The 26,540-nt window shown below is 39.1% G+C and overlaps 1 protein-coding gene across 2 annotated transcripts in view; it reads left to right on the top strand.

The window, feature by feature from the left end:
- The window catches only part of LOC111028715 (dachshund homolog 1), a 127,987-nt gene that overhangs the window by 53,878 nt on the left and 47,569 nt on the right, over positions 1-26,540 (top strand). For both annotated transcript variants that reach the window (XM_022307448.1, XM_022307447.1), the window contains 3 exons: positions 5,339-5,487; positions 20,194-20,416; positions 21,367-21,417. In XM_022307448.1, the coding sequence (XP_022163140.1) occupies positions 5,339-5,487; positions 20,194-20,416; positions 21,367-21,417 (423 nt within the window). The remainder of the gene's footprint in view (positions 1-5,338; positions 5,488-20,193; positions 20,417-21,366; positions 21,418-26,540) is intronic.

The raw sequence follows: 26,540 nt of genomic DNA, 5'->3' as shown, positions 1-26,540 counted from the left end.
CGTCGTCCGTCGTCTCGCGAGCTCGTAAATTTCGCTCTCGAACCCGTCCTAAGTGGCGGTTTCCCATTCCAAATATGCCCGCGGAGTTAGACCAGACCCGGCGGACGCGCGTCGGAGGGCTATCAATCAAAACGGGTTTGGACCCCGTCCCCGTTTATATATATTATATATATAATAATCACAATAATAATATATATCGTTGGCAACAATGTACATTATTATTATATTCTTATCTAGTTTTCCCGTTTAAACTAGTGTGTGTATATATATATAGACGTGCAGTAGTAATAGCAGTATAGTCGCTTCGAAAACAGTCGGAATATTGGATTATGTGTAGCCCGACCCACCCCACACGTGCGAAAATAATACACTCGGCACCCTCGACGGGCGCGAGTCAAACGATCCTTTTTTCGATAACAACTTATTTTTTGGCCGTTTTTTTAATGGTTATTTTTTTGCACGCGCGTTTCCCTCAATTCGTAATATATTATTATTATCATAACTATTATTGAATGTATATGCTTTTGAACACAATCGTCTCGTGTTACAGTCGACGGTCCGTAACCCTATCGATATGTGTTGCCCGCGCGAGAGTCATTGTCGTGCAGCAGTCGTCCGCGTGTGCATTTCGTGTTGGTTTTACTTCAAGGATAATAACATATATATGTATAGAATGCAATAATAAAAAAAAAAAATTACGGAAAAAGGGGGTACGCGAGTCCGGACAATGTGCCCTCCTATTGTTGTACGCGTATACGTATACATGTACTTACAATGCCCGAGGCAGTATATCGATACGGCGGCGGCACGTGATAGTGCAGAAATAATAACAAACGTTTATATTTCTATTATATATATATTGTGTTACAATATGATATTATATCCATCGCGTGAAAACCCGTTCGGATTCGGTTGTTCAGATAACGTTTCCCCGGGGTGTATTTTTTGGTGCGATTTTATGATTTTGATTTTTTCTCTCACTCCTCCCGCGGGGTCGACGTCAAAGTTTAACGAACTCGTCGGGATGTTTTTTTGTACTTATTTATTTATTTATTTATTTATTTTTTGGTTTAATACTAAGTTTTTAAACGTATGTATCTCTTGCGGAAAACGGATGTCTTCTAATCGCCGTCTGTTTGTTCCGCAACACGTTTCCTCAAAAGTGTCATCGTCGTCGTCGTTGCCTCGTTATAAAAATATATCGTACAGTGCACACAAAGCGCGAGGTGTGGGAGGTGTTGATAGCTTTGTTCCGCACCGTAAACACGCGGAGGACAACTATTATAGGTGTTTTTTGTTTTCCTTATTTTTTTCTGATAAAACACCGCCGCCACCGCCGTGTGTACAGTTGCAGCTGTCCACATAGCTTGGCTCGACTTACCGAAAGTCGATTACCTCCTTTTTAGCTATCATAACTGCAGCTTGTATTGGCTGCCTATAATGCACCTTTATGTCCTATATAGTTATTACTGTTATATAACTAATATATAGGTAGCGTATTACTGCAATATAGGTTATAGGTCAGGATAGGTATGTAGCGTAGTTTAACTACCAACACAATGTGGTATATATCAAGTAATAGGTTGGTCTTCGTAAAAAGGGAACAACACAATAATACCCATATATTTATGCGTGATATATGGTTTAATATTATATGTACGTTCATTTCAATTGAGTCGACCGGCACAGCGTTTTGACTATATTATATTATTATATACTTATTCAATTGATATTCCTGTTGTATAAACAAATGTTGTTATGTCGTGCGAGCGTACAATTTACATATTATAGTATTAGTGCGGTATAAACCGCGGTGCACGAGGAGAATGAAAAATATTCGACAACAAAGAGTATTGCGAATGGAATAAAAGGCGTTTTGCATTGTGCGCGTGTCCCTTGCCTAGATGATGTTATTATGTCGGAGTGAGTAAAAAAAAAAATTATATAATATATAATAAAAATCGAGACCGCCGGCCATGTATCAATATTTCTGGTAAACGGGGAAAAGAAGAAAAACTCGGAGAGCCCATTGTTGAGCAGCCAATTTGAATTATTTACTTCCTCCGTTGAACCAACAAATGAATGTGGAATATGCCCGTCCTATTATGCATGTATAGGTACACCCGAAGTCATAAATCTGACGGTTTTTTCCCTCGTTTCCGACCAGTATTTATTTATTTTTTTACGAATTATTCGTGTTTCTCCCGCCGCAGCTCATCCCTTCTCGTTCACTCTCTCTCTCACTATATATATTATTTTTTTACGCGGGACGTTTAGGTACGTTTATTCCGCACATTAATATGCGAAAACCGCAGTTCTTCTCCCCGTCGGATATGAAAAAAGTACAACAAATCTGCTCCGAACAAAAAAAAAAGGGCGGTGGTATAAAAGCGCAAGCTATTACTGTGAACCCGACATCATAACACTTTGACATAATTTATTTGACTGTTAAACATTTGTAAGGGAAATGTCAATTTTTAAATCATATTTTTTATTATGCAAATTACACAAAAATTATTAAGTTGCCGAAAACATCATGTAAATTATTTAGAAGACTCTTAATCTACTTTAATGTTTATTATATTTTTTTTTTCGGAGAAAAGAGAAAACGAATTACACCCTTAGGTCGATCAAAGTTAATTATCAAGAATTATTTTTGTGAAGTATTAAAACGTTGAAAATCGTTTTAAATATTAATAACTCTCGTGCAATATTTATATTAGCGCGTATAAAAGCAAATCGTTAAAATAAAAAAATAAATAAATAAAAAAACGGCCACGTATAAGGAACAACAAAAATAAAATAATAAAATACTAAATATATATATGCAGAGTAACAACAATGACGTCGAGCAAAAATATTTTAGACGTATATACGTCGGTATATAATATATTATTTACCTCTTCGTCGATATAATAAAATATTAATATTGTGTCCTACACAACGTTATATATCATAATTATATTATAATATTATATCCGTCGGCTCTATTGTTGAATGTACATGTAAGGTATACAAACCCGACGTGATTTTTTTATACATTTCTACTCGTTTTCGCCGCTGCCTCAATACGCGTACAATAAAATGACGCGTATATCATTTTATACCATTTCAATAAAACACATCAACATATTATAATAACCTATACCTAAGAATAAAAAATCTCATGAGTTGGAATGAAGCGTCACAATAATTATATTATAGTTCGGTAGGGGTTGCGGCAGCGGCGGCTACGGAACGTATAGGTTTTCATCTGGTCGCTTTTCCGTTCGTGTATAGCATTTATATACATAGTTGTGGGCATTTAATATATCGGCGGCGTTAATATAATAATAAAGCGACAGAAGTATAGTATAAAATACTGACAGAAAACTCCCTCCCATAAAATATAGTACATATTATACGGGAGACTGCTGCAGTGTATATTGCGCCCGATAGGACTTACTAATCCCATCACCCCCCCCCCCTCCCCGAGAGACGTTGCCCTCACCGACCACCACGCTGGAGTCAATTAAAAGAGAAAACACCGAAATCGAGGAGGTGCGGATTTAACGGACTGTGTCCGCGGACCTGGCCGTGGTGGAAACCAATAAAAACGGGGTCGTAAATAAAACGACACAACTATATATTATATAATAATACGCGTCTGCGGCTTGACCGGTTTTCTTTCGGCCGCGATTCCCTTTACACACGTATATAATATGTGTGTGTGGGTGTGTGTGTGTGTGTGTGTGTGTGTGTGTGTGTGTGTGTGTTATATAGGTTTAAAGCATTTAAGCTCGTTCTGTGCGCGCGTTGGTCTTATCAATGCGTTACCAGCTAGCCACGTTATCAACGGGTACACCGACACGGGGGTGGCTTCAGTCGTAAAAACCTAAAAAAAAAAATACCCCTGACGGAATGAATAACTACCAATATATATTATTTCGCCGTCGACAGTTACATAACGTTATGGTGTAGAGTAAAACAATTATATATCGGGTGATCCATTTCAAGCGATTCACTAATTGTCACAACAATTATCAACGTTTTTAAAAATATTTTTTTCACGCGAAATTTAATTTTTACAATTTTGGAATAGTTTTCATTTTATAACATTTGCATGATTAACTATACGTCTTGTTCTAAATTCTGCTTCAGAATATTTAATTAAATGTGTATATGTTGTCATGCGGTAGGGTAAGAAACTTAAAAATGATTTTCGCAAAAATATCGTTTTATAACGGCTTAAAATTATGTAGTAGAAATATTTTCAAAAACGTTATCGTTGTATAAACTGCTACGTGGGTGTCTTGTAATAAATGGATCACTCCGTATATGCCTCTATTTAACACAGAACAACGATGGTTAGCGTTGAATTAAGAATTTGCGGTGTACACTCTTTTGAACGTCTCTCAGTCTGTAATCCATACACACGTGATATGTGCATCACCAAAATATTGCACCCCCAAAACATTGTAATAATAATAATATACATTATCCACGTACACGGCGGGGGCGGTCGTCAGCAAATCGTGAGTCTTCCCCGCCGCGATGATATTTTTTTTTTTGGCACCCGAAAACGATACGTGGCCTCGGTGGGGAGGTTTCCGTTATCTGACCGAACTTTTGGTGCAAATACTATATTATTATATATACGTACGATGGTATTATGTATATATACGTGAGCGCGCGCCGAGATTAAATCCCCGAGAACACGGCACGTTCCGTCTCCCCCTTTCGCGTTTTGTTTTTTTCGTTTCCGGAAATCGTTTTTTAAAAACCATTATAATCCAGCGCAATAACTTGGACCGCACGTATGGTTTTCCAGGGGGTTTTATTTTTTCCGCCGACGACGAACGCACACACGCACACACTCCAAGCGCTTGTGCAGGAATTATATGAAATAATGAATTTATATATATATATATTTAAAAAAAAAAAAAAATACACGTGAAATCTAATAAGAACGCGAGGTATTTTTCCTTCGTAGGTGGGTACGTGTATATATTATTCAATACGTATATGTGGGTGTGTGGGTGTGTGTAAATACAAACAGCGCTGAAACCATGCTGCCGTGTTTAAACAAAAATGCAATTTCCACACAGCACGCGCGCAGCACTTTATTAGTACAACGAAGAATTGCGCGTTATAGTATTATTATTTCTCTCTCACGGCCGTGCGTTTACTTACCTTACAATACACGCAGAAATTACAATAATATTATTTTACCTATATTGGTTTTTTGCGGATTGCTATTCGTTTTGCTAACCTAACCTAACCTAACCTAACCTAACCTTCGATGTTATTACAATTAAACCGTTATTTATTTGTATGTTTTTTTTTAACTTGTTCACAGTTCTCGGCCCGGAAGACCTCCCAAGAGAGCGTCGTCCGTGGGCCTGTCACTGGCCGCGTCCGCCTCGCACTTGAGTCATCAGCTGAAGAAACACCGTCTGGAAAACGGAGACTACGTCGCCGGAGTTTACGAAAACGGACATTTGCAAGGTAATATTATATTATATTCAATACATTGTAGGTATTAAATTGTTTCACCGTGATAATCAAACAGTCCCCGGTTACGCGTGGTATAAAAAACACGTTCGCGGCGGTATCGCTCTCTAGTCGTGCGGTGCCGGGTCAGAGGTCGCAAACGCGCGGTTTTAAAAACCGATCGACAACTGTTTTTTTCTTTTCAAATATTATGTTAATTATGTGTAAGTTCAATGTGATTCTTGCCGTTTGTACAGTGGTCGCTTTCGTAGTCGGATGTCTTGTACTTATAATGACGAACGATGTACCTATGTAATATACGTTTATAATTTACGCGATTCGTTTCCTACATAATATATTAATTTAATAACAGTGTTCAATTGGTGATTTTAAAGTACATACATAGTACGTATCTCAGACGTACGCAGTAGAAAATCATTTAATCAGCGTACGTATCATATACGAGTGCTTAATAATATGATATCATAAGTTGGTATACCTAAAATATATATAATATAAAAGTGTGTATATGTGTGTGTGTGTGTGTGTGTATGTGTGTGTGTGTGTGTGTGTGTGTGTGTGTGTGTGTGTGTGTGTGTGTGTGAGTAGTGGATTAGGTACCTACGTTGCAGGCTGATGGTGTTGTGTATATTAAATTAATGGGCGCGCGGCGAATACGTTTTTATTTATTATGACTAATTAGCGGAGACTCGCGTGCGGTAATTGCCGTTATAGTTTTTTTTCCTTCTTCTTTTATTCTTGGTACAATAATTATTATTCATTCCAACCCGGTCGTATGCGCTCGTCGTTCGGTGGACTGGAACCTACTTTATACTTGGTCAAGTTTAATGACCAAACGGACGATTCAATATAACAATATAAAAATATTCTATGATGCCGCACTACGCATAACTGCACGTTAGAATACTTAGGATAATAATTAACCGCATGATATTCATTCACGCTTTTCCTGGCCATCGGCTAATAAAAATGTTGAATTTCCAGGCCGTAGTTGATTGAAATAGGTTGAGGTCAAGATATACTTTGAAGATTTTCCTATTAACTAGAATATTTTACATTTTTTTTAACTACATACAATTTTACTGAAATAAGTGCAGTTCGAACTTCACTATGTGTAAGATTGTTTTCAAAAAATCGCACACTTGTTCGATTTCGTTTATTTTCAAAAAAAAAAAAACAATATTAAACAATAGTAGTCGAATCACTGCACCAGTGATCTCTATGTGGTCCCTGCATTCGAATAATAATAATATAGTTTACTGTCTAAAAGTGGGCATTATCGTCTGTTTCTCAGCAGTATAGGTACGCTATAAAATACTACATCATATATAGGTATAATATTATAATAAAGTGTTGTTCTCATCCGTTTCCCTCGTCTTTATAATATAAAATATAATATTATATTGTGTAGATATCGTTACAATATTTTTATTCGGCCGCAGCTGTTCGGCGATCAATCATCCGACAAAAGGAGAACACTCCCGTGCATGCCCATTATGCTCGTATTTAGTTTGTAACATTGCGTTGTTGGCCCGTGTATTATTTCGTTTTTTTTTCTCTTCCACCGACGATACTTATTTTTCCCTCACGCGCCCCGAGAACCGGTATTTTGTTGTTTTTTTCCCCGTTTCGTTTTATGCATATTATAATATTATTATTATTTATTATAATCACGCTGATTAAAAGCCAGTGCTCGTTGCGGCAGTGTGTGCTCGCACGCGTCCGTCTGCAGTTTTGCACCCTTGATCTCTTCTTCAATCGTCTTTCGAGAGGAGCTTCAAATTTAATTTAAAACGAGTGAATGAAAGAAAAAAAATAACACGACATTTTTCTCGGTGTTATGTAATTAAGAGTTTTTTTCTTTCGTTAAGAACGGCGTACGGTTCGTTAAGCACGTTTGCCGCCGCTGCCGCCGTTGTCACCGCGCTACCGAGTTAGCGTCGTTGCAGTGTTCCGCCGCGTCTGACACCGTTGCAGTGCTCCCGAAGACATCGGACACTGTCTTTTGAGCGTCGGATTTCCGCGAAAAGTTTTGAAAAAGAGCGTTAAAGTAAAAATTAAAATCACCACCCCTTTGAAAAATGTCCTCCGCTCGCCGTCGTGTAATATATTTTACAAGTACCCTCTCCGAGTACGACGCTTTCCGCTGTCACCACCGCGCTGCCGCTGACTGCGATGACGACTATATCGTCTATATCATATAATAACGCGACAAACGACAACAATAATTAACAATATCATAACAATATACATTACAACATAAAGTATGACAATAATAATATAGGTTTTTAGGTACGACGCATATAATAGGAGTCGCGCTTAAAATGAAAACAGAAAACAAAAGTGGGACCTTTTTCTCACACACACAGGATAGACGCACTTAAAATGTATCAACAGTGCGTTTCCTGTCACCCGAATAATATAATAATATTCAGTTGCGTTGTTTTTTCATTCCTCGCTGTTATTTTTTTTATTATTAATATTATTGTTTAATTCCATTATATTACGGTTCAATTGACAAAGCACTGCGCGTGTAGCAGTGCAGTGGCATATATACAACAATATATATGTGTGTGTGTAGTACACATGCACGCGCATTTAGAACAGTAGCCAGCCGATTGCCTCTCCCCCCCCAACCATAAGTATACGCGCGCCAGTAGTCCCATTCGGACAATGCGAACGTTTGTTGTTCTTCTCGTTCGTTATCGTTAATTGGACACACGCATACGTATATACTCTACATATTATGGTAAAGTCCCTCTGTCTCACTCTCTCACCCTCTCTCTATGTGCACGTAGGTAAATTTGCGTTATAATCCCCGAATGACACATTCCCCTCGTTTCCCCTCATTATTATTATTATTATTATTATTATTACGACGGTTGTTAAAATATGTTATGTTGTTATTATTGTTATTTTTAATTTAAACAAACCGTGGTATCGATTGTACCACATTATAATATTATAGTATCCCCCAGGCCCGGCTATCGGCACCCACTCCTGCAGCGGTGCAGAAGGCATATACCGCGGGACGTCCGGCGAGCTCTTCAAGACCTCCGCTCGCGCGTGTAAACAACCGCTGCAGCGGTCGGTCGCTTATGTATATACGACCTGCTACGAGCTGGCCGCCACCTATACATAATACTGTGTTACGAAATATATTTTTAATTCGAATGTTATTAACGTTTGTGTGTATGTGTGTGTGTGTGTGTGTGCAATTAAACCCGTTCGGTTCCCACCGCGACGTGTGTGCTATGCGTGTGCGTTTATTGTTGTATATGCGTACATGGACAAAAAAATAATACACATAAGAAATTATATGGTATAGCGCCGACCGCGTGTGTGTGCTTTTCTTTAAAAAGCCTTTTCAGGTAGACGCGCGCACACACCGCACGTTCTGTGTTTTGTTTCGAACGTCGTACTTTATTTACATTGGCGACGTGAAAAAGGGTTAAATCGACGAGTGTTTTCACCTGCGGAACGGCGATCGCGGGGGCCCGGCTTTTGTTGCCGACTTTATTTTTTTTCGCTTTTAATTGGTCCGGGAGGGTCCGCCACGGCCGCCGCGACGACTCCTTTTTTATTATTTATTTTTTTTTATTTTTCTAATAAACCGTAATAGCCGGTCGTCATCGGCGACGACCACCGCGACGTCACCCGGTGGTGAATCGACACAATCGTTTATTCGTTTATGAAAACACTGCTGTCTCCGCGCTTGGTTGCCGTTTTTTTGTTTTCTGTCCTTTTCACACGGCCTTCGGGCCAGCGCCCGCTGTTCAAAGTTCGAAACGTATTTATACGAAATGTCTTATTCACTTCGGAAATTAATGAATAAGCGCCCGCAAAAAAAAAAAAATATAATAAAATATTACAAGTTAATAATATATACGCAAACGACACATGGGCGTCGCCGAAATAAAAAAAAAATGAAATAGAATTAAAAACCGTAATTATCGAGTTTACCGTTTTTACTCGCGGTGGGTTCGGATTCTATGGTTTTTTTTCCAAATACATAGTGCTATACGCGTGCATATAATACTATTATAGTCGGCACTCGGCTGTACAAATCGCGGATTTTCGCAATCCAGACACGCGGCCTGCAGTCTATTACAGACGTGCGTGTTGGCCGCCGCCGCCGCTGCCACTGCCGAGTGTATTTATTTTGTTTGTTCGATAAACTGTAAACACACACATTGCTAGGTATATAATATAATATATACAATATACATACATATTATATCAAATACGATATAATTATCTTATACCTACATGCGTACCATGCGGTATGCCCAAACTCGAACGGCGCGGAGGAGAGGGCACAAACTTCTTCACTCCCCCGCCCCTGCAGCGCGGGATAATTGAACCAGAGAGATTCTTTTCACTGCACCCGCGTGTGCGTGAGTGTGAATTCTGTGTGTGTGCGTGTGAATGTGCGCAGTTTACCTACATCGGTATAGGCGTACCTACCTATATATTATATATATATATACAAGTATAATAATATAATATGCGATATCTGGCAACGGTGGCGGCCCAGAGTTTGTATTAATATTATTCGCGTGTTTCGCACAATGGTCACGCAACAGTCGAAAACGTTGTGTCGCCGGCCACTGTAAATACATGTTATGATGTGTACTTGTATAGGTATATATAAATACGAGTGTGAGTAGGTAGTTATTGAAATTACACACACACACACACACACACACACGCTTGAGCACGCACACACGCGGGCTATGCGGCCGATTGTTATTAACAGTATGGACATGAAATATGTCTTTTGCTAAAATCTCAAACCACCCCTTTTTTTTGCCCGTAACGCACGCTCTGCCGAGGGGTCGTCCAACTTTGGCCGCGTACACCGCCGTCGTCGAGAGCTTGTCACCAGATCATATTTCTGTACAAATGTTTCTCGTGTCGACGCCATATTATAAGATAATATATGTTATTAAATTAGAGTCCATCTATATTAAAATAGATGTGACGTGTATTGTATACTAGGTACCTATATTATATTCCGTAGACTAGCAAGCAGACGGGTGGATTCGCTGAGAAACAGCCGAAAAACAAAAAATACTTCACTATTATAATAGGTTAGGTGGATTTGGGAATTCGATTTTAGGCAATTTGGTTACATTATAATATATTCAATATGGTCGACGATCGAGATATTACTAAATATATATTATTATAATATTTAGAAATGAAACGAAAACAATTCGCTAAAAATAAATCAAACCGGCTACCCGGGTATAAGAATGAAGTTAACGACCGTCAGTTAAACCATTCGAACATGCGATATCGTTAGTATATATATATAAAGTTCTCAGTCTGATGGACATCGATTGCTGCGCACCCGGTGAACACCATATATATATATATATACATATTTATATATTATTATACACATTATATTGTATATAATATACATAACTATTTTCGTTCCGTTAGTCGTGAAACGGTTTTTTACGATTTTGTAATGTTATAACTATTTATGTATTCGCGTATATGCACACCCTGAACGAAAATACGTTTCCAAGACTGGCACTTTCGGAAGTTTCGAGTACTGCGCTTTTTGAAAACTCTATACAAACGAAGAGAACGCAAGGATCGAAACCATGACGACGTTTTAGAGCATAGGTAGATACTTATAAAAACATTAACATCATCTTGCGCTGGTTAATATCAATAGTTTTCGAAGACAGTCTTGCGATCTTAGGTCACAAACAAATATTAGTATAATATTAATTCGCACGACTGACTCATTGAGCCCGCGTATACGTTAATATAATTAGAATATGGTTCGAAATCAGATCGTCATTTTTTGGAATTGACGAAATCTGAATAATATCTTGACTTGGAACTTGTTCAAAATATGATATTATTGTCATTGATATCCCTATGACTCGATGCACTGATGTCAGTGTAATTAGTATAGAGTTTTGGTCCAGGGGTAGGCAATTAGTTTCTATAGGGAGATTCGGAGGATTTGAAAATACATTTTTGAGGTTCAGGAAAAAATATTTTTTTAGCATACTACAAGGAAAGAATGGAAAACAAATCAGTATTAAAGTAAAATATTTTTGGTGGTACATTTATTTCCTCTCCGCGTTGTCCGGATTTGGCCTATTGCCGACCCTCGTTTTAGTCGTTTTGGGGGGCGGTATATTATGGTATACACATAATCAGATTTTCGGCTCAACACCTCAGACACTGCAGCGCATCGTATATGCCGTCTCATCTCTGTGGTATTATACACATGAGACGGACGTCGCGACGGTCATCCCGTGTTGGACGACAACGTCGTTCTATAACCCTCTATAGCATGCGTTATCGCACCAGGGCCGGGAGAGAGAGTATAAAAATAATAATAATGATAACGATAATTATAATTATAATAATAATATGCGCGTCCTCGGGGGTTGATATCCGACCGGAAAACGTATACGGTGCCCACCCTGCAGCCACAACATCATCCCACCCACCCATCCGAGAACCGACGAATTCTAGAGGCCGTGCGTGAATAATGAATTGCCATCGTTTTGCCGGTCAACGGGTTAAATAGTTAAACACGCGCGGGGATTTCGGGCGAGATAGAGCACGTATTCGGCCGTTGTTGTGCTCACCCGTCGGTTACGCTCCCGTAATCGGCTAAGCCGCAGCAGCAGCCCTTTGCGCCAATAATACCGTTTTCCGCGACGGAAATGAAAATCCACGGCCGACTAAGTTTATGTGTACCTATATACAAGTCATGTATAACTATACCGAAACAAATACGGTTTTTTTCATGAAAGTTCACAGAATAATAATAAAATGTACATTAGCATTAAGGGTGGTCGATTAAATGGTGGTTACGCATAACATTCAAATGATAGTAAGTTGCTTATTGTTTTCCGACTGCCGATTTCTTCGCATCGCGTATATACGGTACACATAATATCAGGGACACAATTATTATATTACCTGTATCATAGTTTGTGCGCCACCCTCGATCGTCGATCATCATTTTTTTTCTATTTGAATATTCTGATGGTCTCTGCAAAATAACTTTAGCCGGAGCTCTCGTGTTATGAACACCGCAGGTACACATTATAATGTTATACAGTCATTAATATTTATTATTTTGTAATTTTTTTTCTCCGTTTGCCGCGTACCACTGATATACATCAAATAAATAATACCACTAGGTATTATAATATTATACATACTATAGTAAGTTACTACACGAAACGCATAATTTACGTCTGTAAAGAATGGGTATGACACATAAGTCATGGCGGCGGACAATGAAACGGAAAAAGCATATATACTATTTATACGACCCACGTCATAAATGTCTTCTTTCGCAATGCTAGATATCTCCGCCCTGCGGCCTGTTATAATTGTTGATAATTACACGGTACGCACGCACCTCAGACGTCTTCATTTCCCACTCTGCGAGCTTGCTGTCCGGCAACAGAACCACCGGGCCTAACTCGTACACACACACGAGGCAACACTCGTTCGGTCGGTCATACACTCGTACCTAATACCAGGTATATAATATGGACAGCTGAATAAGTTACTGCGTTGTGATGACCGCGGCAACCCAGTTCCGTCGTCATAATATTATATTTATGGTCGATCCCGATAACGCGATATTATTACTAATATAGACACCGATTTTTAGCATACATTATTGTGTTCTATTAATTCCTCCTTTCGTCGTCGCCGTCATATCACATCATAATTAAGGTGTTACACACACTCAAATAAAGTCATATATAATATATAATAAAGTCGTTCTGACGAGGACGTCGAGTGATTTCGAAACTTTCCTCGCTGAATATTTTAAATCGGAGAATCATCGTGGCCATATTGCACGCAATCAACAGCAATTAAAATATTATATTCGATCCGAAAGGTAGTAATCGAAAATTATTTTTCCTCAAACATCACATATCGCGTCGGTCTGTATGTGTGTGCGCATATAAATACATATATAACCTGTTTAGTCGGTTAGCTCCAATTACACACCTCGGTCGTGTGTAATTATAATAATATTATTAAAAATTCGATTTAAACGTATCCAACCGTTTAAAATCGCTACATCCGTCGTCGGCGCATCATCTAACGCTGCAGCGATGTATAATTCGATTGCTCGGCGGCTCCGCGTGTCATCAACTCGGTTCGATTCGTCATAATAATATATTATCGCCGTCGGTATAAAGCACATATCACATTATGACGACGTATATTACTCGTCAGACAGCCCGGCGAGGTGGTCTACCAGTATGAAATTTGTATACCTATGTGGCTATGTATATATTATAATAATTATATCTACACGACGAGATGACGATAATAATAATAATGAAACTGATATTATTATGTTTGTTCAATTAATGATATTATTATTATTATTGTTGTTGTTTTTGTCTTGTGTGTGTGCATGTATTTCACCCGCGGACGACCGCGACCGCGGTGGTATATTTCCACGGGGTTCCTACCAGAAAAAAAAACGAGTCCTCCGCGGTGGTCCCCGAAGCTGCTCATTGTGCGCGTCTCGGGGGGGGGCCTTTCACGCGTGCGGCGGGCTAGCTATTTAATCTTCGGATATGAACATAATATAATAAGGTATGTGTGTGTGTGTTCAGAGAAAAAAGAAGTGCCGCCATCGCCGCGTGATTGTACCTATATATATTATGGTTTATCATGGTAAAGTAACCGTTTTATACCGATTGTTATCTCCTTTTGTTTTTCGTATATGCGTACGCCGCCGCCGCATTGTTGTGGTGACTTAAATATATATTTAATTATAGAAACTTACGATGATGATTTATGCGCCACACACGTACTCGTATTTACACAATTTTTTCCTCTGCCTTTTCCCGTCAGCTATTCACAGCGCCGCCGCCACTATAGCGTACGATACGATACCAATCTCCTGATACTGTTTCGGTTGGAAATATTGCACAAAATAATAATAATATATAGGTCGGAGTTCAACCTAGCTATATATAGTTCCGTTAGTTTTTTGATGGGAGAGTCGGCAAAAACTGAATCAATTATATCAAATCAACTGAATTGACCAAATCCTAAAGTGCAGCGTGGTTCGCAGTATTCCATCAAAATCATTTTTACAATTTCTCTCGTCCAACCACAGCAATAAACCACAGAATTTTAGACCAAACCAGACGCATTCCTGCAGCGGGACACGGCACAACGCAGAGTGCCCCCCCCCCCCCAACTTACAGTGAGGCGGAATCGCGGAAGACCCATCACGGTCGAGAACGTCTCGCGGGGTATATATGCACGACGTGTCCCGGCAAGCCACCGGACGATGATCAAACACTACCGCGTGCGATCTTCGCCGTCACGGTTTATTTATTTTATGCACAGAAAATCCGTCGGAGCGTCATCCATCATCACGGCGGCTCGGAGATGACGACCACCCGATAAACAGCTCCTCGCCACCCTGTCCTACAGACGAGGATCCTCCGGCCGTCGTCAGCTCAATGCTGCATCGCGTTTATTATTACTATTACTTTATATTATTATCGTGATTATAATTATTGCACACAGGGCTTTTCTTGCTTCTGCCGCCGTTGCAATATATATATTATATACAATATACGTATCGCAGCGACGCCGGAAAACGCGTATTATGTGTATATTATTATTATTATACGTGTAGTTTCATCTCGAGGTGCGGCAGCGTGTCGTCGTCGCCGTCCGTGCCGTTGAATATTTTATGCTTAATCCCCGGACCGCATTTGTCAAAAATGCCCCTTCTGCCGCTCGAGGCAGAACCTCTCCGTGAAATTCGAAATGATCGAACGGTTCGTTTCGGAAGTGACGCGGTGTGTATTTGGTCTTTTGATATGGCTGGTTTTTTTAATTATGCATTTGATCGATGCGACACGCGCGGCGGCGGCGACGACCGTGCGAAACGTCGACGACAATTTTTAACAGACGATCGCCAAAGACAATATAATACAAAAAAATAACACAACCGAAAAAAAAATCTGTATACAGATCGGTTTCCCCGTGGGATTTGCTCGGTTTACACAGCGGGTCGATCTATATATTAAATTATATTGTTGTAAATGCTGTTGCTGGATTATCATTCCACCGTGGAAGACGTAGGCATATATTATACTAAATACATACAAACATACATACATTACACTATATAACAATATAACAGATATATAAATTGTTATATATATATATAGTTATATTATTCCAGTGTGATTTCGAGCAGAAACTATGGATCGACGAAGACATTCTGTTTATATGATATAATATTATACTTATTTACGCGGCGTGTATAACGAGAACCATAATATAATATAAATGTATATATAATACATACGCGTCATACAGTTGTAGACCTTTGTAGAGTAGTCGGCGGACCGTTTGTCCGCGGATTATAAGGGATAGGTACCAGCATTACCGGCTCTCATACACTTAAAGGTACCTATAAATACGCACTGCTCCAAGTACCTACCACATAACAACTGTAGGTAGGTCAGGCAGGTGGCCGTAAGATATTGAGAGCTCATACTTATATGAGTTATAACGATTTTCCTTTTATATTATAATATATTAATATTTCATTGGTGTCAAGAGAATTTCGTGTAAAGGTATAATAATATTATAATGTCCGGTATACGTGTACTTCATCCGCGGTGGTCAACGACTTAAGTTGTAGTCATTATAATATTATAATAATATGACGTCGTGTATACTCGATGTAAACGTTTTATACGCCACGGAAACATTATATAATTATTATTATAATATCGTTTTGAAAACGAAATTATGAAGTATATTATCGTCACCGCTACCACGCGCATACGTTTTTGTGAGACTAGAGGGAACGCGTATGTATTACGAGTAAAATAAAATACGGTATTTCGATGCAAAAATATGAAAACCACACAAACCCTTTCAGACGAGACGGGCCCGTGTATATAAATCATCGTTTACCCGTGCACAAAAAGACGCGAAGCTTTCATCTGTGAAATTGAACCTTCGTTTTTACGTTTCAATCGCAGATGCTACTCATCGGCGAGTCATGATTCACTGTCAGTCGGCGTCGTCTTCCTGGCCCACAACCGCGAAGCGGCGACGCGGCGAGAGGGTGCAGTGACGGGGAGGTAACGAAAAAACAAAATAAACTTCCCCTGACCTCAGGACGATTTTTTTCACTCCCGACTGTATACATCGTATGCTAATATTCAACGGTGTGGCTGCTGCTGCTGCTGCTGCTGCTGCAGAGCCGGCGGCGGCGTGGTGTGCAGAAAAAGAGAGTGCAAATTAATTTCAATTTAAACGAGTCGAAATGTATACATAATATATTATACAATGTATATATGTGTGTGTATAAAGGGATCCCTGCAGTACTGCCGCCGTCACTTAAAGCCAAGAAACGGTTATACACACGCACAGAGCTATACAGAGTGTAATCAATCATCCCGCGTGCGCGAGTCCGTTCTCTCACTCTCTTCGACTGTCAGCAGTACACACACACACACACACACACGCACACACACACACGCTCACATCGGTCCCTACGTACGGTGTATATATATAATATTGTGTACATGGTTATATTTTTTTATTGTTATATATATTCCGAAACCCGTGGCGGGAAGGATTTTAATTTTAGCATATATTGTTTCTTTTCGGTTCCAAGACAAACAAACACACACACACACGCACACTAGCACACTCACCCGGTCTTAATTTCCATCCCGACCCCGCGGGTCGCCACCTCCCCCTACGGTGGCGGCGGAGGCTGTGACTACTACGACGACGACTCCGGCGATGATGATGGATTGCACCCGAGTATATATGGCCGCTTTACACTGCAGCCACCCCCGTGCTTTATCATTAGCGCCAGCACCCAAAACGGCTAATTTAAACCTAAGGTCTTTTTTGTTTTCTTTTTTCGCCCCCTGCCCCTCTACCTCGTCGGTTCCGTACCGTCGCCACCGAATTATAATTACCGTCCGAAAAGGTTTTCACACTTCAAATGGCCGCCGCGACCAGAGTTTCCGACGTACCACCCACCGACACCGGTATTTATATACATATATATATATATATAACCATAAACATATACCTACTATACGTACGCCCTTTCCCTCCCAACAGTTCACCACACTTCGTCCGTCTCTCTCAAAATCCGCCAAACTTCGTCCAAAAATAGCATACAGGGGTTTTTCTCTCTCTTTCTCTCTCCACTTCGAGCTTTTGATAAATTATATTAACCCACGCGTCGCATATAATCTGTCGTTTGTTTTTACAATAATCAATTATTACATTATAAATTCATATTCCGTGTTTCAGCGGTGAGTGGTAGATTATACTTATATAATAAACGCAAGCAAAATGAGTAGCATCTGCATTTTCGACTTAACGACTCGCCTCCTTCCTTTTTTTTATTATATATGTATAAAGTATTTGGTACATTTACCGTTTTATTAATGGAAATTGTTCCGAAACGAAAACACTTTTTAATGGAAAATAGCGTTATCCAATTTACATGTTGTCTTTATACGATAACAAACTCACCTTGGGACTCGTTTATTAACTTTTTTTCACGTACACGCGTATATAAGTAAGTACTTTAACTCAAATCGAATTAACATTTTCCGGTATCAGAAGCGAGATTTAATAACAAAAATTAAATGGAAAAAGTGCCAAACTTCTATAAGATTAGAAATTAAATGAATATTTTATTTTACATAAGAACTAGCCGTAAAAGCACTGTAAAAGTGTTACGATTTCATGATTGCGTACCTATCGAGAATTAAATAATAACAAAGACTCATTGATCACACAATGAACTTAAATATAATATGCTTTATTGGGTTCAATGATGAACTAAATGTTGTGAATCAATCTTCAGCACCTCATACGCCATAAAATCACATACAGCTACGCATACCTTGTAATTTAATTTTTTAATTTATAAATTATTATTGCAACTGTTACATTGAATCTTTTCATTTTTACGTTCTGCAACTGGCGAGACTGCAACAATACTCGGTGTAATCGGTGCACCTATTAAATAATTTGCGTGGCTGCAGACGATCGCGTGGTTATAATATTATATACCATACCACACAGTAGGGTAACCTATAACCGGGTAAACAGAGCCCGGCGCGTGAACACGTCGTTACGTAATAATAATAACGATAATAACAATAATATTCTCGTCGGTGAAAGCGATTAACTGCATCGGGTGCGGTGCACTGCAACTATATATGTATATGTACTTATATTGTTATATACATGACGTTTAGATAGATACACTATACTTCTATACATACACTGAGTGCATGTATACACAATATAATATGTATATATGTATATAATATATATATAGGTGTATTAACACAAACTGCAACGGACCATCGACACGCGCGTGTACAAACAAGATTTGTAAATGTATACAAAGCAGAACGGTTAATACTAATAACAATATAATATGACAAATAGCGGCGGTTATTACGTCGACCGGTCGCCGGCGCAACCGTATAAATCACGGGCGCAATCGTCGTGTGTCGGCGGCGGCGGTGGCGGCGGCGGCGGCGTCGTCGTCGTCGTTCAAGTAGCTTCGGCGAAAAGCCGAGACTTATTAGTCAAAGTCCCGAGGTAATTGAATGTGTGTGTGTCTGTGTGAGTGGGTGTGTGTGTGTGTGTGTGCGCGCACTATTACGAGAGAGCCAGCCGACGAGGGACCCCGCTGAGAAAGGCCAATCAACATCTATAACAAAATATTATTATTATTATTATTATTATTATTATATAGGTACACATTGAGAGACCAATAATCATTATTACCGTTTGCCAGTTGTTTATTTATTATTATTATACATTTCGGGTACTCGCGCGTGCGTATATATATAATATATATATTCTACGTAGGTCCTTAAAGACAAAACCCATCAGTCACACACACCCGCCGCAGAGACTATACGGAACGAGTTCTGTATATGTATTTAGGTACTCTGACCGAATGCCATTAGGAATGTCCATTAATAATTATAAGTGGCGACTAGTAAGTCCGTTTCAATAATTATATATATATATATGTGTGTATAATATTTTTGTTTTGTTCCGAACGTTTTTTGACCGCGTGGCATCTAGTTTGTTTATAAGTTATAACACTTGGATGGACCCGCATTTCGTGAGTTTTCGAACGGATAGTTATCCCATATTGGTATACATACGAATATTGTATTATTACTGATCATTTTTCCTCGACTCTTTCCATGTAGAGTCAAATAACGTATTTGGTACTTTAATATACCTATATTAAAGGCTGCCCATATGATCATGATTTTCAAGGAAGAAATCGGAGTGTATCGATACGTATCGGTTCAATATTGAACGTTCAAGAAGTTACATATGAGGTTTACGAGCGAAAAGTACGATACGTATCGATTTTTCTCCTTGAAAATCTCGAATTTCAATATTATATACGATACTTTTATAATAAAATCGGTGTAAGAACGTAAATATAGAATAAGCTTACGGGTGGTTCTCTAGTCTCGATCATTCGGAACAGGCACCAAACCCGAAGTATAGAAACTGGGTAATCTCGTAATAATAACAAAATATAAAATAACTCAAATTATTGTATTTATAATATTATATTATTTGCTACCGACACCAATTTAATATAACAATGTACCTTTGCAGATTCGCCCCGCATGGAAAAATCGCCGTTGCTGGCAAACGGATACAATCAGCCGCCCACACACCTTGGACACATGCAGTACATGCAGCAGTTCAGCCACCATCACCATCATCCGGCGGCCGCTCACGCCATCATGAACCCGGCTGGTCTGTCGCACCCCGCGTTACCCCGCCCCGACGCACAGCTACTTAAGAGCCAAGGACTCTCCATGGAAGCGTTGGCCAGGTGAGTGTCTGCCGGGTACACCCCCTCCTCCCCCGGGGAAACTCTTTCGACCGGAAACCGTGTTTGTAGACCACTACTATCTCTCTTACCCACTATCTATAGCAAAGGACATGACACCTAAATTCACACTCCTGCCGTTATTGTTGCTATTTCATTTTATGAACGGGAGGCGAGTTCGTATAGTGCTTGAAGTGAAATAACAATATCGAATAATCCGTATGATATTATATGAACTACGTCTAAGTGCATTAAATAAACTGTGTACAGTCAATACAGTTCTATGTCGATAATATATTATTACTAAATACTATGTAGTTTCCATTGTCAGTCGATAAGGAAGTTATAACTTATTAAAAAACTTTGGTATCGTAGAAAAATGCAAACGTTTTTATATAAAAATAGCCTTTAGGTTGATCTTATTTTTAGAATTAATTTATTTAGATATATAAATTCAAATCGAATACATATTGAAAACAAGTATAGTTATAAATTAATAGAGACTGTATCTTTCGTTTACCTGCATTAATGGGACTTGGAAACTAAATTAAAAATTAATTACACTTCACATTTCACATACAGTTACTGAGTTACAGTAAAAAAAAAAAACATCTGTCAACGTTTCTAAATTATTATACGGATACTAATTTTAAAAAAAAATGAAACGAACGTGTCAATTTTATCTTGTTAATTTTTTAATATATAATTATTTTACTAAACTTGAATTTAGGATATCGCATATCTGTATTTGAATTTGAAATCTTATTATTTCTTTTCTGATATGAAATGTGGAGAGCTAAATAGGGTTTATCACGGAACCTGCAGCTGTAAATAATATAATGTTGTACGGTTAATAAATTATTATTGCAGCGTATACGCGTAATGACACAGTGGTTTACTTTTTAATTGTTTATCACTATGTTTTTAATACGTTTTTTTTTTTCGTTTTACAGTTCGGGTATATGGGAAAAAGCGTACGCCGGCTTCATGAAACAACTAGAAAGGTAAGAGAATAATAATAATAATAATAATCGCACACTGCGCGTGCAGTGTATATAATATCATTATTGTTTATATCCACGACGCCTTCCCGTCCGGCGCGTCACACTATTAAAATAACGACTTGTATATTATAATATTATTATTATTATTATTATACACGTGTATACCGTTTTCTGCAATATGCATGTACCTATATAATGATATAATGTAATACGCGAGCTGTATAACCGACGCACACGATCGTTTGAGGGAGGCGGCGGTGGCGGCGGAAATTATGTTCCGTTCAATAATATACGACCCAATGATATATGCAATGTAATAATAATAATAATACCTATGTATATAGGTAAGTATATATTATATTCGCGCAGCGAAATATCATCATCATCCCAAGAGCGACGATAATAATGATTGTTATTTTTTTTCTCTCTTTCCGCGTCGTAATAATAATATTATTATTACCATATCGTATATCCGTGCGCCGGACACAAGTATAAAACATAATATATAAATGTATATTTGCTGGAAGGTTCATCAGGACGTTGCACTAAAATACTAGCTACAATACTTCTATGTATGCATAAAATAGAGAAATGATAACGGTGATGGAGTGTGCGGCTATATTTATGAAATTTACGACTCGAACACGACTGTGTTGTATTATTTACGATATAATAATATAAATGTATAAATGTACCTTTTTAATAATAATAAATACGGTGCCGCCTCACCTCTGCCCATGGCTTATATCGGTCGCGGTAAAAAATCTGATTTAAGAACTGCTCGCAGATCCGTTAAAATAGTATAATATTATTTAAACTAGGTACAAGCGTTTCACTGCGCTTCGGCTCTTCTGATTTATCGCATAACCGACGACTTCTTCTAAAACTTCCACGTCAGAACATTATCATTATTTCCGGCCAAACATACTTATTTATAGTATTATTTAATTGGCATGGACATTACCAAATAAGAATATTCATTCTTTACCCGATTAGTTTTAAGTTGCAATAGATTAAAACTCGAAGGAGGGGGAGGGAATTAAAACAATTTTTGTGTAAGTTTAAAAATAAAAAGGCTTGTAGTTTTATAACCGTCATTAATAATTGTCCCGAACGCCGCATATTTGTCCTAGAGCTTATCTACATGGTAAGGTTTCCGATCAGCAATAGTTTTTAAAATACTAAAATTGTTTTCAGGGTTGGTACCTACTAGCCCTCATTGAAGTCTACTTACGACAATAAAACGCCTCGTTACACCCTGTACCGCAGACTTAATATCTGCGAATCTGCGAGTATACCTGCACGCAGCGAGCCCATCGTGTGATGCTACATAAATATTACTTCGTAAATAACGACGATGATAATAATTTGTTGTTATTATTATTATTGTTTGCACCTCGGCACTCGAAAATTTCTCATTGTCTGCGCGCCTCTCTACAGCCGTGTTGTCAGCAGCTGCGGCTGCAGTAATACAAGACGGAGGTCGTAAATTTCAATGAAACGCTCGAAAGTTGTGTTATTTGTACTCGGCGGCGGCGACACAAAGGTATACGACCTATATGATATCTTCGCGTTATTATATGACGGGTATATAATATACACAGAGACACAGGTCGAGAGTAGAAAACGCTCGGGCGAGCGTACTTAAATTGAATTTAGCGCTAAAACTTTTCTTGTATTTTTTCTCCCATCATATTTATATATAAATTATATATTAACTTATATATATATATATAAGATATCGTATTTTCTGGGTTATTATTTTTGTTCGCGGCGCCCATCTCCGGGACCGCTCTGATCTAATTTATATCCGGCGGTGGTGGTGGCGGTGGCAGCCAGCAGAGTTCCTCCGGTCGTCGCGTATCATTTATAACAATTTTCTTTTGGCGCGCAATGGATACACACCCACACACACACAAATAAATAAGGGACGACGGTGAAATAACGAAGGGTGGATAAAAAATATATACACGTATTAATGTATAATATATATACGTGGATATTATAGTATAGTATGCGTCGTCGTGTCCGGGGAGTGCGAAAAGAAACGTTTTACACGTCTCCGGAGATTATACGACGCGGGCACGGGGAAGGCCTATTATATGAACGCCGTAGTCATTTTTACGTTAAATATTTATGCAAAAGAAGTTATTAACTTTTTTTTTTTTATCCGTTTCAGTCTCCTCCGCTGGTTTTTTCTTTTTAACGCATATCTCTAAACACGCCTACCGCGCCGCCGCCGAGTCCTATAATAGTCATCGCCTTCGCGCGTATAATATTTATAAATAGGGACTTGCAGACCGCGTAGAGAGAAATATACAAGTACACGTTTATCGCAATAATTGTTATTATCCCACCTGCTCATACCGCTGTGTAATATCGTCTTTGTTTAAACATTTTCTTCGCGCCGCACACTAACATTTATAATATCAGATATATGCTTGTATATATATGTATATATATATATATATTATACATATACACACGAAGTGAAATAGTAATAATATAATAATAACAGTAATAACACACCGCCAGATTCTCCGCGTGTCGGTGTAATGCGCGCGTTTTTCGCTTCCCCGCCGTCCGACCGTCGACGTGCCGCTACGGTTCTCGGCGGAGGCGGAATTGATGGATGACGTTTTCGATCTGCCGCTGTCCGCGCCCGCTCGTATTATAACTTGCCGAAACATATTCCCGAAACGTTTAATAACAGTACGGCGCGCGCTGACTGCAAACGTGAAACAAATAAAAAACGACAACGCGGAAAATCTTCCATCAAGAGTCGCGTGGGAGGGGAACAACGGGGGAAAAAAATAATATATATATGAAAAACGACTTTCACGTCTCACACGCCCACCCACCACTCCATCGTATTATATATATATATAGTGCGCGGTGCCGTAATGAGAGGAGATGAGCCTCGAGAATCGAATAATATAATACGAGAATTGAACGAACGATATTTTTTTATTTTCCGTTCACACCCTTCGTCACCGCGGTAGTCATTTCTTTATGATGTACACGACGTCGCTTCTTGCTCTGGCTGTAAACGCGTGTGCGGTGTGTCTTAAGGGGTTGCCAGATGCGACTTCCATTACGCCAATTTCTCTTTACTCGCTCGGGAGGGCGGCGATGGTAAACGACGTACACTAACGACGTAAAATTTTTATAGTGTTGTCGTGCGCCGGCGGTGGTGTGTATAATGTAAGGTGTGTTCGGTGGTCGGGGTCGGAGAGTGGACCTGAAGAGGCTGGGGCGAGGGGGGCCGGGAAACAATGTCGCTAAAACGTCAAACATTAAATTACATTTTTATTCGAATTTCTTGCAAACAACACTCTGGTGGGTTAAAAAAAGCACATTCTGCTGGGGTAAGAAAAAAAACCCAGCGCAATCGTTACGTGTAGGAAAAAAAAACTTTGTCAATAACGATAAGCTTTAAAGGCGAAATGACGCGCCGGTTTCGCTTCAACGGCGCAGGATAACCGTCGCACAGCAATATGTATATAGTTCGCGTGGAGCGTCAGGGTATTAAAAATGGATTTCGGTTAAATCTCGGGGTTCAAAGTTGCAGCCTCGATCGGTGGGTACGGATTGTCGTTTGATTTTCTACGACGAGCTTCATAAATGAAAAAAAAGTATCAACGGTCGTACATAATATTATATAAACAACGATTCTCCGGCATACACAAACGATTATAGATAGGTATGGTGTTATTATGACATTAACAATTGCGTTCGAATCATGCATAAGTATGCCTATACATACGGTCGCTGCCGTCCGCGTGATGCAGTTAAGTCCAAATAATCCGGAATATGGCTATTTTGATATGCACTTGGCGGGCTGCTGTTTTTGCCGGTTACCAGTGCAGTAAAATTAAAATCGGCCGCCAACGTTCGACGGGCTATCGGAACGCCATCGATACAATAATATATTTTATATCATACCGTGTGTGCGTCAATATCTGCATATAATGTTGTCCCAGACACCCGGCGATCGTAGTGTATACAATATGTTTTTGCCGACCAAAACAAACACTGCCGCGGAGGATACGCGTACGCGGACTGTGTGATGTATAAACGCTCATATATATATATATTATATAGGTACAACGATAATAATAATACTAATCAGCGGTGGTGATGGTGGCGGGATTATATCGCGGTTAATTACGCGGCATTAACGACTATATAGCAGAGCGGCTTTTCGTATTGTTTTTGGGTGGCCGGGATTTCGGGTCCATTGTTCCGAAGGAATAACAATAACAATAACAATAGTAACACACACGCAGACGTTTTTGGTAAAGCTCAGTCCAGTATACACACACACATCGGGCGCGTAATAATTAGCAAAACCTCCGCACACAATAATGCCCCACAAATCTAGATATCACAGAGGTGGCGGCAGTAGCACCAGTCTATATATACACATTATACATGTGCTATTATTATTATTATTATAATAATATAGTGGCGGGCTCATCACGGGCCGTCATCGCCGCCGCAGCCGCCACGGAGTATTATCGGTCCAGTGTTTTAATCTAATATCGTTGTTTCCCCACTGCGTCCGCGTCTGTTCCGCTTTTGAACGGGATAAATATAATATATATATATGTTATATAATATGCGGGTGTGTGCGCTCGTCCGAATGCCCATTGTTTCTACAAAACCTCCACCCCGGCGAACAGGCCGCGATCAAATGCCATCCCTTCCGGAGACCATCGACACGTGGCTATTTATATATATATATATATTTGAAAATGTGTAATAATATTACTGTTGTGTTGTGTGTATGTATGTTATTGTGTTGTTACAATAGTAATATTCTATTATAACGTTATACGTAGAACTGCAGTATACATGCACATCGCGAGATTCGTGTGTATAATAATATTATTAAATTATACTCGTACATCATGATGACGTGTGTTGTTCGTGTCCGGACCCGCAGTTCCCCTCCACCCACATTTTGTGACCGCTGCAGCGTTTTCGGTACAGATCCTATAAACGACAAGACGATAGTAATATTTTGTGCGAGTTTTGCTGCCAAACCCAAATAATTGTCCGTTGCGAGTTCGAAATAATCGATGTATATACCTACAATACGCGATTGATCGACTGGTATA

Source organism: Myzus persicae, unplaced genomic scaffold (genome assembly GCF_001856785.1).
Source record: "Myzus persicae strain clone G006 unplaced genomic scaffold, MPER_G0061.0, whole genome shotgun sequence".
In the NCBI taxonomy this organism is placed as follows: Eukaryota; Metazoa; Arthropoda; class Insecta; order Hemiptera; family Aphididae; genus Myzus; species Myzus persicae.
Note: the sequence above shows the minus strand (reverse complement) of the source record. Positions and strands in the feature narration are given on the sequence as shown.